This window comes from Apis laboriosa, unplaced genomic scaffold, assembly GCF_014066325.1.
Source record: "Apis laboriosa isolate Shangri-la unplaced genomic scaffold, ASM1406632v1 scaffold40_cov151, whole genome shotgun sequence".
Taxonomy (NCBI): Eukaryota; Metazoa; Arthropoda; class Insecta; order Hymenoptera; family Apidae; genus Apis; species Apis laboriosa.
Window position 1 is genome coordinate 396409 of NW_025223180.1, and position 16239 is coordinate 412647.

Genomic DNA, 16239 nt, shown 5'->3' on the forward strand with positions numbered 1-16239 from the left:
TTTTTTGTTATACGAAATATCGATGAAATTAATTTTCTTTTCCAATTCATGTAATCGGATGATGGACGATGTTCTCTCGTGGTCTCAACCTCGTGAAAATTCTGGAATATAGCAGCTAAGGATCAGATTAATAATCCTCTCGATATCTCGAAATTACAGCAGTCAGTCGAGGAAGAATATCGATATTCGAATCCGTTAAACTCTGATTATGCGTTTATCGTTCTGATTATCGAGCGACACAATACTCTTATAAATCGACACGGCCTTGATACGTGTATCTCGCGTATACACGTATCGGGGAACGATACAATACGATAAATAGGTGAGAATTTAATAAAACGATTCGACGCGTCGAATCGAATCTCAAAGATGTTCGATCGTAAAATGCTCGAATCGTAATCGAGTCGCAACAACGAGGACGAAATTAATTCGGAAAAACGAGAGTTGCAAGACTGCAATGCGGCTACGTGAAAATGCATCGCGTGCAGCAACCTCGCCTCGTTGCTAAAAAATCCTCGACCACAGCCGTAACGTTTAACGTTTAAAGGATACGAAAGCAACGAGTTCAATAGTGGTCAGTCTTACTCCGTACTTTCAACCGTGGTCGATTTCGAGGAGAAATTGAAACGGTATAATAAGTTCTCCTTACGATACATACAAGTTCGTGGGTTGAATCGTTTTTAACCTTAAACAGATAAATAGTTTAAAACAGAGCGAATAAGAAATAACATATATACGTATATATTCGTTTTAAGCGAAAATAGAATTCGCACGTTGCATTTAAAATAAAATAGAAATATTTTACGATTTAAGGAAGGGAATGTCCAAGTGCTAGCTCGATCCGGAGAAGATGCGCAGTTTTGCTATCGTAACGTTGTTACGGCGCCATTCGTGAAATAAAAGAAGTGTCAGATTCTACGACCATTAATGGACAGCTCGTGTTCGCTCGTTAACAAATCTTGTCGGTATACATCTTTTGTGGTCTCCGCCGTAACGACTCTTCCTCTCCGTCTTCCTTCGGTGGATGCCCGTGGATTTTTATTCCCGCCAACGAATCGCAAAAAGGATCCGCGCCAACGGCTCGACCAATCATTCGATCCCACGATATGCGAATCTGTCGTAAAAATGTTCTTCTCCCGTGAGCCGTGAAGGAGTCGCGATGTCTTTAACGATTCTGCGTTCTGGTCGTCGAACTGAGAACAACCCCTCGCGAATTCCTATCCTCTAACCCTCCCTCCATGCCCTTCTCCCCTTTTATTCTTTCTCGAACACCGAGAATCGATTATACGATCCTGATATTCCGATCTTCTTATCTAGACTTCATCAGGAGTTACGAGGAAATTATTTTCTACAATAATATCGTTATTCGCGGAATATAAGAGAGGAATACACATGTAAGAGAAGAAATATAAATATTCAAATATCGGAGCGTGAAAGCACGATTCCTGAATTTTATTTTCATCGAATTGATTTATAATATATTTTTCCAGGTAAAAACGTTTGAAATTTCGAACTTTGAACTTCTCTTTGTGAGCTGTTGTTTTTTTACCAAGAAAAAAAGAGAAAAAAAAAGAGAGGAATTTTATCGATAAACGTATAGCTAAGTCATAATTTACGAGTTGTTTCGAGGAAAGAAAAAAGTTCGATGTATAATATAATACGAAGGTATGTAAAATTATTGGTGGATTGCAGGTGGTGATGTGCGGGGCGGTGCCGGCAATGGTGCGCTCCGTGAGTCTCTACTCGACTTGCAGCAGCGGCAATGTTACCGTGATGGGCCGTTTGATCAAGGCCGTGGAACGCACCGATCACAATGCCCCTTACCGTAAGTAAAATTGCATTAATCGGATTAACACCGTTGCTCCCTTTCGTTTTTACATCCGTTTTAAATCCCTTCCCCACGAATCACGAACCCACGAGATTCTAACCGAATAAGACAGCAGAACGTACGTTATTACGTATTTAAGAAAATACGCGATAATAAATAATAGGATAATAATGGCGAAAGGTAAATGGTGGAAAGTTTATCAATAGATAATAGGTCGAGTTTATCGTCGACTATTCGAAACGAGGGCAACCGCGCGACATCGGCATTTAAACGGCTTTCGAATAAATTCATCGTCGCAACGTGTGCGGTCATCGTAGAGAATAGGTCGATCTGTTAATTGAATCGAATCGAGTAGTCCGGCCTCCGACACCAGGAGGCGCTCGACCGTGACATTATCTCTTCCGATCGATAGTAAAGACTGAAAAGGATTCCGAACGGGGAGAATCGGTGTAGATACTCTTTCGAACGAATAAACGTCCAAAGCTGGGCCACTAAACATCTCAATTTATAGCGATGCTTATCGATCGACCTAGGGTCAGGGGGACTTATCTCTCCGCCCGCTTTCGCTACCAACCGCTACCACCCTGGGCCCCGCTCGAACTTTTATCTTCCTCGATTAATAACCCGCCCTCCCTCTATTTCCGCGGGAGATAGCCGTCTGAAGAAACCAGAAGTAAAAAGAGAGAAAAAATAAAAAAAGAAAAAGCGATCGCGTTGTCTCGCTTCGTCGCGATTGTTTTCGACTAGACGCCATTTATCTCGCTATTGCCTCTTGTCCGGACCAACTCGTACTTTCTTGCTTATTTACGAGGATCCGAGTTCGTGGTCGTTCCCGTATCGAAATCGAGTTTAAGATATCGACGGGAGAGGAAACTCGATAACGCTCTAATAACGCTCTTAATGTTTTCCCGCGAGGAGAATCGATCGAAAAGTGGGAAGAAGTAATTTCACGACAATTTGTTTCGAAAATGTTATCGTTTCCGTCTCTGAACCTGATATAAAAAATTCGTAATGGCGATCTAGATGAAGTCAAATTATTATTCTTAAGTAATAATTTTTGTCGAGAATACGCACGGTGGAATAACAATGGAATGCGCGGTTTTAAAATTTATGAAACGTGAAAATAGGCGAAACGTAGAAGAATAGTTGAATTTATTATTCAATTATTCACTTGTTTACCGAGATTTGTTGCATTCGCAGCAATACAATCACGGTGCGGAGATCCTTGGAATATATTAAATTCGCATATATTAAATTCGCCTTTCAACCGTGCCGTATATGTAATCTCCGTTTTTCCAATAGCGATTTCGCGTAAACTTGAAATTCCGTAAAAAGGAACGGCCGTAACGGGGAGAGGAGTAGGAAGAAGCTGTCCGCCCTAACCGTGGCGTGAGCGCGAGGCGGCTCCTTTTCTGACTTTCACGGACGAGGTAGGGGAGAAAAGGAAGGTCTAAAAGGAGGGAAGAAGGCTTGTGCAAACAGAGGAGCCAGTTTTCGCGCCGCACGCTGCGCCGCGTCTGCACCTCCCCGAGATCCATCACCTTGGTCCACCTCTTCCACCTCTTTCATCGGTTGGTGGCACCGGTGCTGTTGCTGCCGTTGCTGCCTCCACTTTTTCCTTCCGTTACTCTCCTCTCTCTCTCTCTTTCTCGTGGCGATTACTCAAGCTCCATTCGCGAAATGAACCGACTTGACTCGCGCTGCACCAACCTTTCAGACACCGTGAGAGCGTCCTTCAGCTTTTCGACTCTTAACTGCCGACCGGGCTACGAAGCGGCTTCGTGAATTCCTGCTCGGTGTCGGTGTCGGTGTGGATTCCAAAGATAATTAACTTGCCGCGGTTTAAAAATTAAAAATTGTTCCCATACTTTCCGCGTTAAAATTAGTTATCTCGAGTTTCACGATCTTCGAATTATCGCGTATTTTCATAATTCCATCGAGAAAGGTAGATTTTTACGCGTGTAATTCGTGCGCACGTCGAGTTCGAGAACAAGGGTTATTGGAGAACGAGACGAACAATAATAATTACCCTTTCGTTATCGTCCGATTGGAAAGCAGAGAGTGGCATTCGTCGAAGCGGATAATAATTACATCGATCCCCGTGACATTTTTATCACGTTAAATGAACGTAATCGGCCTACGAGGAACTTCAATCTTCTTAAATGACTGGTAGCATCTCGAACGATCGCGATATCGTACGCGATATCTCATCGCGTCTGAAAGAACGAAGAGAGAAAGAGAGAGAGAGAGAGAGAGAGAGAAATAAAAAAAGATTCGGGTTGGAATTTAATTATTGTTGTGGGCACGAAGAGAGGCACGATTATCGCGTCAGTGGAGCAAATCAGGGGCTTCACCTGTCACAGTTTCGACCGGCCAGATGGGAGACAACCGGTATAGGTTATGTATTCTTCTCATTTGCGCGGCGTTGTAATCTGGTGCGCGTTCACGCCGGATGCTTCTCACCGCGGAGGGCGATCCACCGTGCGTTGGCCAATCGTGCGTTTAGGTGTTAACGACGGGATCGCTATTATACGCGCCAGCTTTATAACGAGAACCGCGGTTATACACCGTTTTTTTCCTTCTTTTCTTGCGCGGTCGGTACCGGCCTACTCGCTTTCGCGTCATATTATAGCTTTCATAACGCCGACGCCGCGTAATTGTGGCGCTCCAGTGGTTCTCAACCGGCTGGTTATTCGCCTCGCGAAAAAATACGAAAATTTTCTACGCATCCACGATCGTACATTTCTTCGATCCGATCGTCATACCCGTTTCTTCGAATCCGTTAAATAAAAGAAAGAAACATCTTCTCGACTCGTTTTTAATTTAAAACTCGGCGAAACGATGGCGATGGCGATGGTGGATTCCTTCGCGACAAATCGACGATATCTTGGACGAGGTATTTCGGTCCTTGTAGAGAGCGAACGAGCGAGAGAGCGAGCGAGAGAGAGAGAGAGAGAGAGAGAAAAGAAGCTATTAGTTGCGAACCTATAACGAACGGAGAATCGGTTCCTGTATCGCGACGAGCACGTAGAAGTAATATATGGGATCCATTCTTCTTTCCTTCTGTCTCGCTCTTTCCCACTTATGCGCTGGCCCATCCTACCAGTTATTATCGGGGGTAATCGTGCCTAAAAGCCGGTGCCCGCTTTTGATTAAAATTGGCTTTTAATTCATTTGGCAGCCTCTAATCTCGTGGCGGCTCCGATCAGAGGAAACAGCGGCGAGGGAGAGGGGGAGAAGCTCGGGGAACGGAAGACAGAGGGTTCGAAGCGAAACGATTCATCCCTCTGCTCCTTCGCCTTCGCCAACGATACCACGTTGCATTTTTATCCAAGATTGCCCGATCGACGCTGTCCTTAATTTCAGATTCAAAATCCTGTAGAAAGAGAATCGACGACAGATTCCCTCCCCCCCTTCCTAGAAACTGTACCGTTCGAGTGTCACGGGCTCGAGAAACTTAGTGGAGACGCCTGTCTCCGACGACGAGCGATCGTACGTCTACCAAGTTTAGCAAGTAACGCTCCGTCACTCCAGCAACCGCTTACTATTGCAACGATCTCGCTCGCTTCTCTTTTACTCGATAACGATAAGGAATCGTTTCGAAAGGAACCACGTCCAAGTTTCGTCGCGATTGCTTCCACGACGACTGCTAGGTATCGGAAGTATAGGAGTTTGATAATGGCTAACTGGAACGAGCAAACAAGCGTACGTACGTAGCGTGTTGGGAGTAGTCGGTGGTATTAGTGTCAGGTTGTTATCGTCGTACTTTTCTCCGCCGCTACCAGGTAGGTATATGTATATATATATATATATACATATATGTGTGTGTGTGTGTGTCGCGTGTTTCATATTGGAAAGCGGACGTCGCGAAACGGAAGAGGGGAAAATTTTACCGATAGTTTCCAACTTGTTTGCCATACTCGCGACTCAAGTTTATCGTTGATAATGCCCATTATATTTCCGTATTCCCGCATTTCGGCCAACCTATTTTTAACCGGCGATTCGGGCAATTCCCGATTTCGATGGCGGCTTAAACGATACTTAATACATTTTCGTGAAGTTTTTATCAAGTTGGAAAAGAAAACAACGATATTCAACGGTTTTATTACGGGCTATCGATAAAAATATTTCGATACGTTTACGACCAATTGCCAACGAATCGGGTCGATTTTTTTCAAACCGTTTATTACAGATATTAAATTTTTTCCCTCCTCCTCCTCCTCCTCCTCCTCCTCCTCGGATAGAATGAATTCGCGTTCGATTCGATCGGTAGCGCGAACCTCGGCCGAAACGTGACGAATAAAATGCGCGCGATTTCGTTAATCCTTTTCAGAAAAGGATGAGGGAAGGATTTTTTTGCGCATCCAGATAAGATACGACGTTTAACGATCGAGGAACGAAAAGAACAAATTGACCGAGGCGGCCTCGAGAGGGATGTCGCTGCGGACGGATGGGCCGGAAAGGTGAATTCGATTAATTAAGAAAAGTGGGAGGATTAATTGGCCTGGGGAATATATAGACTACCGTTGGGGGGGGAACGCAGATTAAGTCCTCTTGCGCTTTTTCTGGTTTCCGAAGACCGGTAGAAGGCGGTGAGAGAAAACGAAACGTAAAAAGGAAGGGAGAAGGGCAGGGGAGGGGGAGAGGGAGTTTACGAGGCAGTTCGGGGACATTCTTGATTTCGATGTTGGGAAGGCACCCGACGAGAACCACTTGAATTTAACGAGGCTCCAGCAAATGGGCCACCCTGCAGACTTTCCTCCTTCCTTTTCTCCACGTATCGCGCTTACCTACCCATTCTCTCTGTGGCCCGTGAACAAAGAAGAAAAACTCATAATCGTGACGTCATCGTTCTACACGGCCAAACGTCTCCATCTTATTAAAGAAACCCCATCTCGTGAGCGAAAATTTACCAGTTCTTTTTTTCTTTTCTTCGAGGGAAGTGAATTTAGTGACGGTATTGCTATTCCAGAGATAAATGGAACCCTTCCCTCCAATTACAAAATTCCTTTTAATTTTCAAAAAACCGGGTGTGCTTTCTTCTTCCTTCGAGAGGACAACTCTCTCGGCTGCTTTCTCGTACATTAAATAGAAAATAAAGCGAAGTATATATAAGAAGAGGATGGATAGAACGAATTGGTTGGGAATAGAATTGCGCTGAGTTTGGTGCACCTGTAAAACGCCGGCCCTTCCCCTTTCCCCGTTGCTTATCCGGAACAAAGGACGCGTACTTCTCGGTCGGCAGAATTTCGTAATAGGTGGTGCGAAAGAAAAAGGGAGAGAGACACGGCGTTGCACAGCGAGCGTAGCGCAACGTGTATACGGTTCGGGGTCGAGGCACGACAGGACCCGCTAAGTGGCAAAGTACACACCGGTCGGTCTGTGCCTCCTTCATTAGCACCAACTAGCCTCGGCGGCAGGCTTAGCCAACCTTTTCTTCCTTTCTTCCAGCGCCGAACGCACTGGCTGGAAGAGGACCCCCCCCCCCCCCCTCCCTCCCTCTCTCTCTCTCTCTCTCTCTCTCTCCCCGAGCATCGATGTAGGTACAACTCGCGCTATAAACCTCGAGAGGAGATCTCTTCTCGGAAATATGCCAGCTCGCATACCGAACGCACACAACCGCCGCGTTACCTCCTCCACTACCCTGCGGTTTTCTCCTCGATAACCGATACCTCATTTTATAAAGTTTCTTTTAGTTTATACTATTCTCGCCTCTTTTCCATTTCCTTTTTTTCATTGTCGAAAAATTTCAAAAAAAAAAAAAAAAAAAAAAAAAAGTAATCGTCGTTTCACTCGTTTAATCGAACGGTCTTTTTTTTTATGTTTGATGTTGCAGAAAAACTTACGACCCAGTCCGAGGACTTCAGTAAAATGTTGTACATCTTCGCCGAGAAGAGCCAGCGATACATCTGCTTCAACAAGAAATGGAAACTCGTCGGCCTGGTAATTACACTTGCCCGCCAATTAGTAGACATATTTCATTATCGCGCGCTGCCGAGTAAATTTATACGGATCGTACGGTTACGGGGCGTTTTATATGTGTATATATATATATATATATATATATATATATCCGTTGTACATTAGAGAACATCCTCGTTAAAAGTATAATTTGCGAGCGAAGATTATTAAATTGTCGGCGGTGATTCGAATGCCCTCTACTCTGTTGCGCTATCTAATCGGATAGTTCCATCGCGTTGTTCCATTTTTACTTTTTTTTTTTTTTTTTTTCTTTACACGGTGGTGTACGGAGGAGAGGAGGAGAGGTATCTTTCTATATCTTTTTGTTCGCAGCTTAAGAAGCAAAAGGGTTATTGTCAGTTCTACGAGGAGTACAACGGCTCGTATCTGACGTACAGAAACGTGAATAATTCGCGGTATCTCGGGTTCAACAAGTCCGGGTACCCGATCAAGAATCGCGGCCGGCAGGAGTGCTTCAATTTCATCAAGTACAATCCCCACGCGGACATAAATCACCACAACAGCCTGGTGAACGCGGACATGGGCGGCATGGGGCCGAGGGATCCGTACGTTGTGTCGAGGAAACCGTCGCCGGCGAGGGACACGAAGAACTCCCTGTTGCAGGCGGACAGCACGAGGGAGACGATCCACACGACGCATCATTATCGGCACTCGAATCGTTGGAAGATGCGCCAAGGCGAGAAGATGTCCGCACCGCGAAGATGGCACGAGAGCCGTCTCTTCGAGGCCAACAAGTATTGAGCCGCGCACTGGCTCGCCGATCAAGACTGCCTCATCTACATCTGTGAGAACCTGAGATCAGACTGCCGAATACGCTGGTGGAACGTACGGTCGAGATGTCAGGGACCCACTAACGCGGCACCACGTGAAACGCGGCTCGAAGCACGCGCCTCGATTGATCGCAACGAACAAAAGCTGGCTGGCTCGCCTCGTGTCTCCTGCTCGCTTGGGTACACGCATACACACGCACACACACACACACACATACACATGTACATGCACAGATACGTATACACAAAAATACCCGCACACGCATACACGGATACACACACGACCAACCGCATCTCGCTATACGGACGACAAGCAACAACGAAAATTCTACGTTCGCTCGAGAACGCAGAAACGGAGCCGAGTACCGAGTTGCAGGAAGACAGTCTTGTTGGCTAGAGCTTTCGTTACGCGTCGTTAAATTCCATTTCACACTTGCCCCCGACTGAATCCTTTCAGGCAAGTATGCATACGATATATATCCATAATTTCCCTTTCGTTCCATCGCTAAATTTTTGATACTATTAGTTGGAGGGTGGTCGATTAACGAACTTACCCGTACTACTCGTTTCTTATTTCATTATTTCACCGATTATCTCTCTCGATCGTTCTCGTTGTCTCGTTTCCAGAAAAAAGAAAAAAGAAAAAAGAAAAAAAAGAAAAAAAAATCCAAGAATATTAGCTCCCCCCCGTACGTACGAAATAAAGTGAAATAAAATAGAAAAAAAAAAAAAAAAAAAAAAANAAAAGAAAAAAAAAAGAAGAGGAGAAAGTAAGAAGTAGGGAAAATATTTCGTGAGAATTCGCGTATTCGTTTAGGGGATCCAGTTTAGGGGATCGATTTTAGCGATGGAAGAATATTAAGTACGTTTGTTGCGCGCGATCGGCCTAAATCGTTGCGCAATCGGACAGCTATCGTGCTTCAAGCGCTGTCACAGATGACCGCGGATTCACGCGCGGAGAGATGCACGAACCAAAGTATTTCGCGCATTTCCCCCATGGAAATATTCCCTTTTATTCTCAAAAGTTGATCTCGAAGTTGAGCAAATTCATCGCGCGTTAATCGGACTCGATCGAAAACAGAGAGAGAGGGAGAGAGAGAGAGAGAGAGTTGATTTAGTCGTATATAGATATCGATGAACAGAATTTAGTTATTAGCAGCTATAGTTATTCATCACACTTTCGAAAGAAAAGAAGAAAGGAAGGAAGGAAATATTTCCGGGGATTAGGGGAGCGCTGAGAAGGTGTAACTCTCCGGCGTGGTCGCGCAGTAGAGCTCACGCTGCGCAAGACTCTCTCGCTCGCTGTGCTAATTACGCCGCCTAATGTAGCGTGCGTGCGTGCATGCGTGCCTGCCTGCCTGCCTGCGTGTATGATAATATTATGTGTGCGTGCGTGCGTGCGTGCGTGCGTGCGTGCCTGCCTGCTCGCGACGTACACGCAGTTCTCACCGTGTCACGTTCATGTCGAAGCTCCGCCACGCGGTCGAAATCTTCGAATCGCTATTTTATCAACGGCTGCTCCATTCGTCTAAGCAATTTTTTACTATTTTATTCTTAATCGATATTATTTATACATATACGTATATAGATATATATTAAAGAAGAGGAGAGAGAGAGAAAGAGAGAGAGAAAGAGAGAGAGAGAGAGAGAGAGAGAGAGAGAGAGAGAGAGAGAGAGAAAGAAGAGAGAGAAAAAAGGAAAAAAATACGCACGTGCGTAAAAGTCGATTACTCCGAACGCACATACATATTACGCAAACGGAATTTATTGAGACAGAGAATCGGTATGCATACGCTATTTCTCAGGAATGCGATAGCGTGTGATATATATATATTTTTCGTAAATTTATTCCGGGACGATGTTTAGACAAACGGACGAATAAATAAAAATAACAGGATCTCTGAATATTTTGTACGACATGTATTTGAAATACGATTCGCTTTCGACGCGATTTTCACTCGCGTCGTGCGGTGTAATTCACACAGAAATCTATATTTTTCGGATATGGAATGAGAGTGAGATATATTATTGAGAGAGTATCGGCTTAAACTGCGTGTTCGTGTACGAGCTTAAAAGTATTTGTGTGCATTTTTTGCGTGCGTACGTATATTTGCCTCTGTGAACGCGTGTGACTGCGTGTAATATATTATAATATATTACGACCGTTAATGAAGTTAATCCTTAGGACGCTACTGCAGACTGTATTACTAGGTTAGGTACACGATATACGACGTGAACGGCGACTCAACGAAAAGGATCAGTGGTACGTTCCTCGGCCTCGCGTATATAATAATTATACACATGTTTCGTGCGAATTTACCTTTCGCACGCGAACACGCGTATTTCCGATCGATGAAATCGCGTACGTCGCGTGCGTGAATAGAAAAGAAAAGAGAAGAAAAGAGAAAAAAAGAGAGAAAAAAAAGGTACCGAGTATCATCACCTGCTGATTCCTTCGTTTTCGCAGATTCGCCACGTAAGGGCCGCTTGCCCCTTTCTCCCTCCCCCCCCCCAAAAAAAAACAACTCGTGCCCTAGGTAGCTTATTTATTGAAATCATGTTTAGATACTACGAAAAACCAAACCGCCCGAGAACACCTTTTCCTCCTATATATGTACGGAAATGTGCGCTGCTCTCTTTATTATTATTTTACTTATTGCCAATTCGTTATCTTTTCGTTTTTTTTTTTTTCATTAATCCTCCTTGATTTTTTTTCTTTTTTTTTTTTTTTTCCTAAATTAATTCTTCTTCCGACGAGACGACGAATTTTACTCGTTGCTCTATTTCCCTAGAAGAATTTCATTTTTCTTCTCCTTTTTCTTCTTCTTCTTCTTCTTCTTCTTCTTCCTCCTCCTGTTTCTTTGATTGAACGTGAAACGCGCGTTTCGAGAAAATTTTCGTTCTTACATTCGATTAAAATTAAATATTTCCATTCATTATTCGCGATAATTCCGTCGTCATTCTCATATAGTATTGTATTTACTTTCCTTCTCACCTTCTCCTCTTTTATCGTTATCGATCCTAAATCCGAAAAATACTCAATACCTGATTAGTTAATTTCGTTTTTCGTACGAGTGGCAGTGCGTAGAGACCCTATTTTCGCCCTGAACGGTGTTTGTACGTGTCGCTAAAAAAAAAAAGAAAAAAGAAAAAAAAAGTAGACGGCAAATTGTTCGTAGAAGCGCCACACGTCCGTCTGATGAATCGCGGATAAACGCGAAAGAGATCATTTCTCTTCGATTCGCGTTCCTTTCAATATTATTATTATTATTATTATTATTATTATTAATATTTTTTTTTTTGACAAGCACTAGGATCATTCCGTTGACGTGCGCTCTGATTTCTAATATCATTTCGTTATTTCGGAAAAAAGGGGGAAAAAAAAAACGATCAAAGTTATTCAGAATAATTAATTTTTTTTTTTTTTTTTTTTTTTTTTTTTTATTTTCGTTTGTCGCAATACTTCGTCTATCGGCGCGTGGCGTATGCAGGCTAAGTACGAATTAAAAAAATTTCGCGCGCGAAACACAAATAAAAAAATGCAAGCAATCGACGATTAGAAGAAAGAAAGAAAGAAAGAAAGAAAGAAAGAAAAAAAAATATCGTATCGTAACAATTAAAAAATTTAACACACTCGTTTCGTGTATGTGTAAACGTAACATCGAGTCGTGAATTGCAGCGACGTTTGCAATAACAGGGAAGCAAAGGGAACACCGAATAATTCGATCGATTTCTTCTATTCTCGACGAGTAGAAGGGGAAAAAAAAAGGGACGAATATCGAGAAAAAGAAAGAAAGAAAGAAAGGAAGAACAAATTAGATAAATAACTCGCAGCGATTCTCGACCTAAGCGTTCCTTAGAATCATCGGTTTGCTCGATGTCAAGTCACTTGGCGTTTAGTTTTTTATATTCAACGAAACACAATTCACATTTTTTCTACGATTCTCATATTCGATATTTCGAAGCGGTACGAGTACACATAGTTGCGTTTAGAGAATTTTACGAGAAGCAATTTTTGAGAAGCAAGTGTGTAGTTGTATTTTTAATAATACGCGATAATAGCACAAAAAAAAAAAAAAAAAAAACATTCGTCGAATTCCCCTGTCGTTGACGCGTGCCTTGACTTCGAGCACGATAAAACGATNAAGGTAAAGTACATATATATATATATATATATATAAATATAAATATATAAATATAAATAAAATATAAATATATACGAAAGATGATGTGTATTGTAAGATATTTAATACCGACTTGTCTTAAGCACACCACACGATGATCGATTGCGATGAAACGACGATAATAATTATTACGATGATTGTTGTATAACGAACGACGACGACGATGATGATGATGATGATAATAATGTTATTCTACATTGTAATTCGCGTTGTAATATAGAGGCCCACCTGTTACCCACTAAATCGATGTGTCGATGTATCCCGGACGTGCTTCGTTCGTACACGCGTCGAGGGAAATCGGGAATTGCGTTTCCATTCGAACGAGGGAGGAACGTTGGACATCGGCCAGTGAGTCAGAACTTTCTGATTTTTCTATGAGAAACATACGAACGAGCCGTTATCTGGTCGATGTCCAACGACCTCTGTCATCCGTGTTAAACGAAATCGTTTACGATTCTCAGTATTAATCGTATCGAGAAATGTTGGGTTCCGTTTGTGAAGCAAGCTCGTTACCTACGAGTGCAGCACGCCCGGAGCAACTAGCAATAATATAACATTCCAACTTAAATCGCATACGTACTGCGAATTCTAATAATGTGTGCCGCCGTACGAGAGAGAAAAAAAACACTGTCAAATACACGCTCATACACTGCTACATCTCGTCGTATTTATTTCCGTTATATAAAAACCTAATCCATTCCAAACTATAACCCTCTGTTCTCAAATTTCATCGATTTATCGTCGATGCAAATTTTTTCGAATTGACGAATTTACGATCGGGATCACGAATTCGGATTGTCGATATTATTCTAAAACAAACGATAGATGATAAAGTCGTTATCACGTATGATTTACGTCAACGAGTTATAACGCAAAGCGAATAAATTTATTACAAAACAATTCCAAAGATTTATCGTCCGGTAATTTGATACTGGTAATTACAAGCAATCCCTTCGATCTCGTTGAACATCCGTGCGAAGAAAGAGAGAAAAGAGAATAAATAAATGATTCGTAACGAGTGATCGCGCAATGTGAATCGAGTAGAAGGAATCGTATAATCGTGACGTAATAAATAAAAGAATCGAAGAGAGATAATAATATATCGTAAACGTAATCAGGGTTTTAAAAAGATTTGATCAAAGAGTATTTTACTCTTTTCTAATGGAAGGGATTTGCGCTGGACTATGGAAGCAAATAATACTTGTATACCCGTCGATGCGCAAATCCGCTCAAATCCACTCGAGACCGAAAGCCAAAATCAAACAATTCGTCGGGGATCGGATCGGGCCGTGGACCGAGTGAGTGAGTGTTTACCGCGATGGTTCGAAAGGTATTACGTTCTTCCATGCGTAGAAAGAAGGGCGGAAGGTGTAGATACAAGACTCACTCCCGCCGCCACTCCAATTTCAACCGTTGATTTCCTTGGGAGGTAAACTCTGAAGGGCTCCTTAAATAATCGTCGAAAGATCCTCTTGCCTACGTATACCTCTCCTCTTTTCTCTCGAACGATATATCGAGGAGAAAGATCGAAACGCGAAGAATGGCCAGTGGAGAAAGGAGACGGGGAATAAGGGAAGGCAAAAAAGGAAAGAAAGAAAGAGAGAAAGAAATAAAGAAGAAGAAGAGAAAAAAAAGGAGTGGGTCCCCCAATTTCGATCCCTCGTAACAGCTCGTTGACACCCCCTTTTCTTACATAGACCGGCCGACTCGAATAAGCACCCCTTCCAACTTCCTTCTTAACGCTCTCGAGTGTTTGATCTAGAAATCACGCGTCTGGGACTCGACCAAGCCGTTAAGTTTTTCACCCCCTTTTTCTCTTCTTCTTCTTCTCCTACCCCTTTTTCTCCTTCTTTCAGTAACCTCGCTTCTCTCCATACCTCTCCCTTCCCTCCTCTTCCTTCCTCCCCCCCCTCCCCAGTCTCGTATATAGATTCACGCGCCACTGGGTCGAGAGTGGTTCCCCCGTACCCTGCATTCTCGCATCTAAGATCCCGAGATTACCTTCCTCGTTGGACGTTTTCGAGCTACGCCACCGGAAACTTTATCTTACGGGATAATACCTGCTTTGCGATCCGCTTTCGTCCGGACGATCTACTGTTTTTTTTTTTTTTTTTTTTTTTTTTTTTTTAACCTTTTCGGGTCAGATTTACGTGAAACTTATACTCGACCAGATGGTATCAACCACGAAAAGTACAAGATTTGTGTCGTGTGACTGCTCGCGTCAAATTCATCACACGCGTTTCTCCCTCTCATCCTCTTTATCGAGCGATTCTCGAAAGATAGATCTCGATCGTGTTCATCGTCGTAATCGTCCTTTAAGAAAAAAAAAAAAAAAAAAAAAAAAAAAGAAAAAGAAAATTTATCTCCTCGTTGATATTTATTATATTTATTATTTCGAAAAATTATTCTAATTTTTTATACGAGATTGGCGAAAAGGAAGGGTGAAGGAACACGGCCGGTTCGTGTTCGCGTGAAGAGAGAAAAAAGCCGAAAAGGGATTGTGCTTCAATTAAGATCTCTCAATTAGCGTATCTTATCTGAGAGTTGGTTATCTGGCGGGCCGGGTTTGGAGGACAGGTTCCCGCGCGTTTCTCTTGGTGGCGGCTGCAACTAACTGGCGTCAGAGCGGTGCACGTTTCACGATCGAGGGGCCAGCTCGAATCGAGAACGGCCGGTCTATTTTTCGGCGGTTCGGCATCCACCTGCGTGCACACGCGTGCTTTGTGGTCTGCCATCAGTGCCGCCCTCGTTAAATCGAGTACGAGCATCCGGAGAATATTAAGTCAGCGATCATTAGAGGAGATTCCGTCCTGATTCTTCCCACCCCACCGATCGGGGCTACACAACACCATACTATTTCGAAAGAAAGTTTCGTAGGGGAACGGTGCAATTAGGCCTTCCCTCCCTTCCATTTTTTCTTCTTTTCGGATATATCGATCGATCCTCGATAATATTTCGATCGTTGCTCGAGAGAGATAACATTTTTATCCTACTCCAATTACGAAGGAAAAAAAAAAAAAATCGAATTCGAAGTTTTTTAACACGGTATAAATATCCTATTTGACACGTTTTGATTTGAAATCCAAAGTAATCCCTTTGATCGAAATGCCGAGGGGGTCGTTTCTATTCACGAGTCTTTAAAATGTCGTTCTCGCTAGTAGTTTCGTGACACAATGTGTGGGTAGTCACAATACGACCATTTGTCGCTATGTATACCGAATCCGGTATGGTTTGGCTATTCACAGAATTCACCAGAGAAGAATAGAATAAACGTAACCTAGTATCGGATATAAGATCGATATATACTTAAAATAATGAGAACGAAAAATGAATATTGAAGATGAAAATAAAGTAAAAGTAATCTACTATTAATCTATTGATATACTGGAAATATCATAATTGGTTCTCAATTTTTAATTTCAATTTGATAATTCAATTATACAATAATTTCAATTTAATAATTCGATTAGATATA

At 42.7% G+C, this 16239-nt stretch overlaps 1 protein-coding gene across 4 annotated transcripts in view; it reads left to right on the forward strand.

Annotated features, from left to right (window-relative positions):
• Nucleotides 1-12720, forward strand: part of LOC122715856 (fibroblast growth factor 17-like) — an 84987-nt gene extending 72267 nt beyond the window's left edge. For 3 of the 4 annotated variants that reach the window (XM_043938382.1, XM_043938381.1, XM_043938383.1), the window contains exons 3-5: nucleotides 1693-1825; nucleotides 7665-7771; nucleotides 8123-12720. In XM_043938382.1, the coding sequence (XP_043794317.1) occupies nucleotides 1693-1825; nucleotides 7665-7771; nucleotides 8123-8551 (669 nt within the window). In that variant the 3' untranslated portion in view covers nucleotides 8552-12720. The remainder of the gene's footprint in view (nucleotides 1-1692; nucleotides 1826-7664; nucleotides 7772-8122) is intronic. The other variant, XM_043938384.1, reaches the window with a different exon arrangement.
• The last annotated feature ends 3519 nt before the right edge of the window (nucleotides 12721-16239 follow it).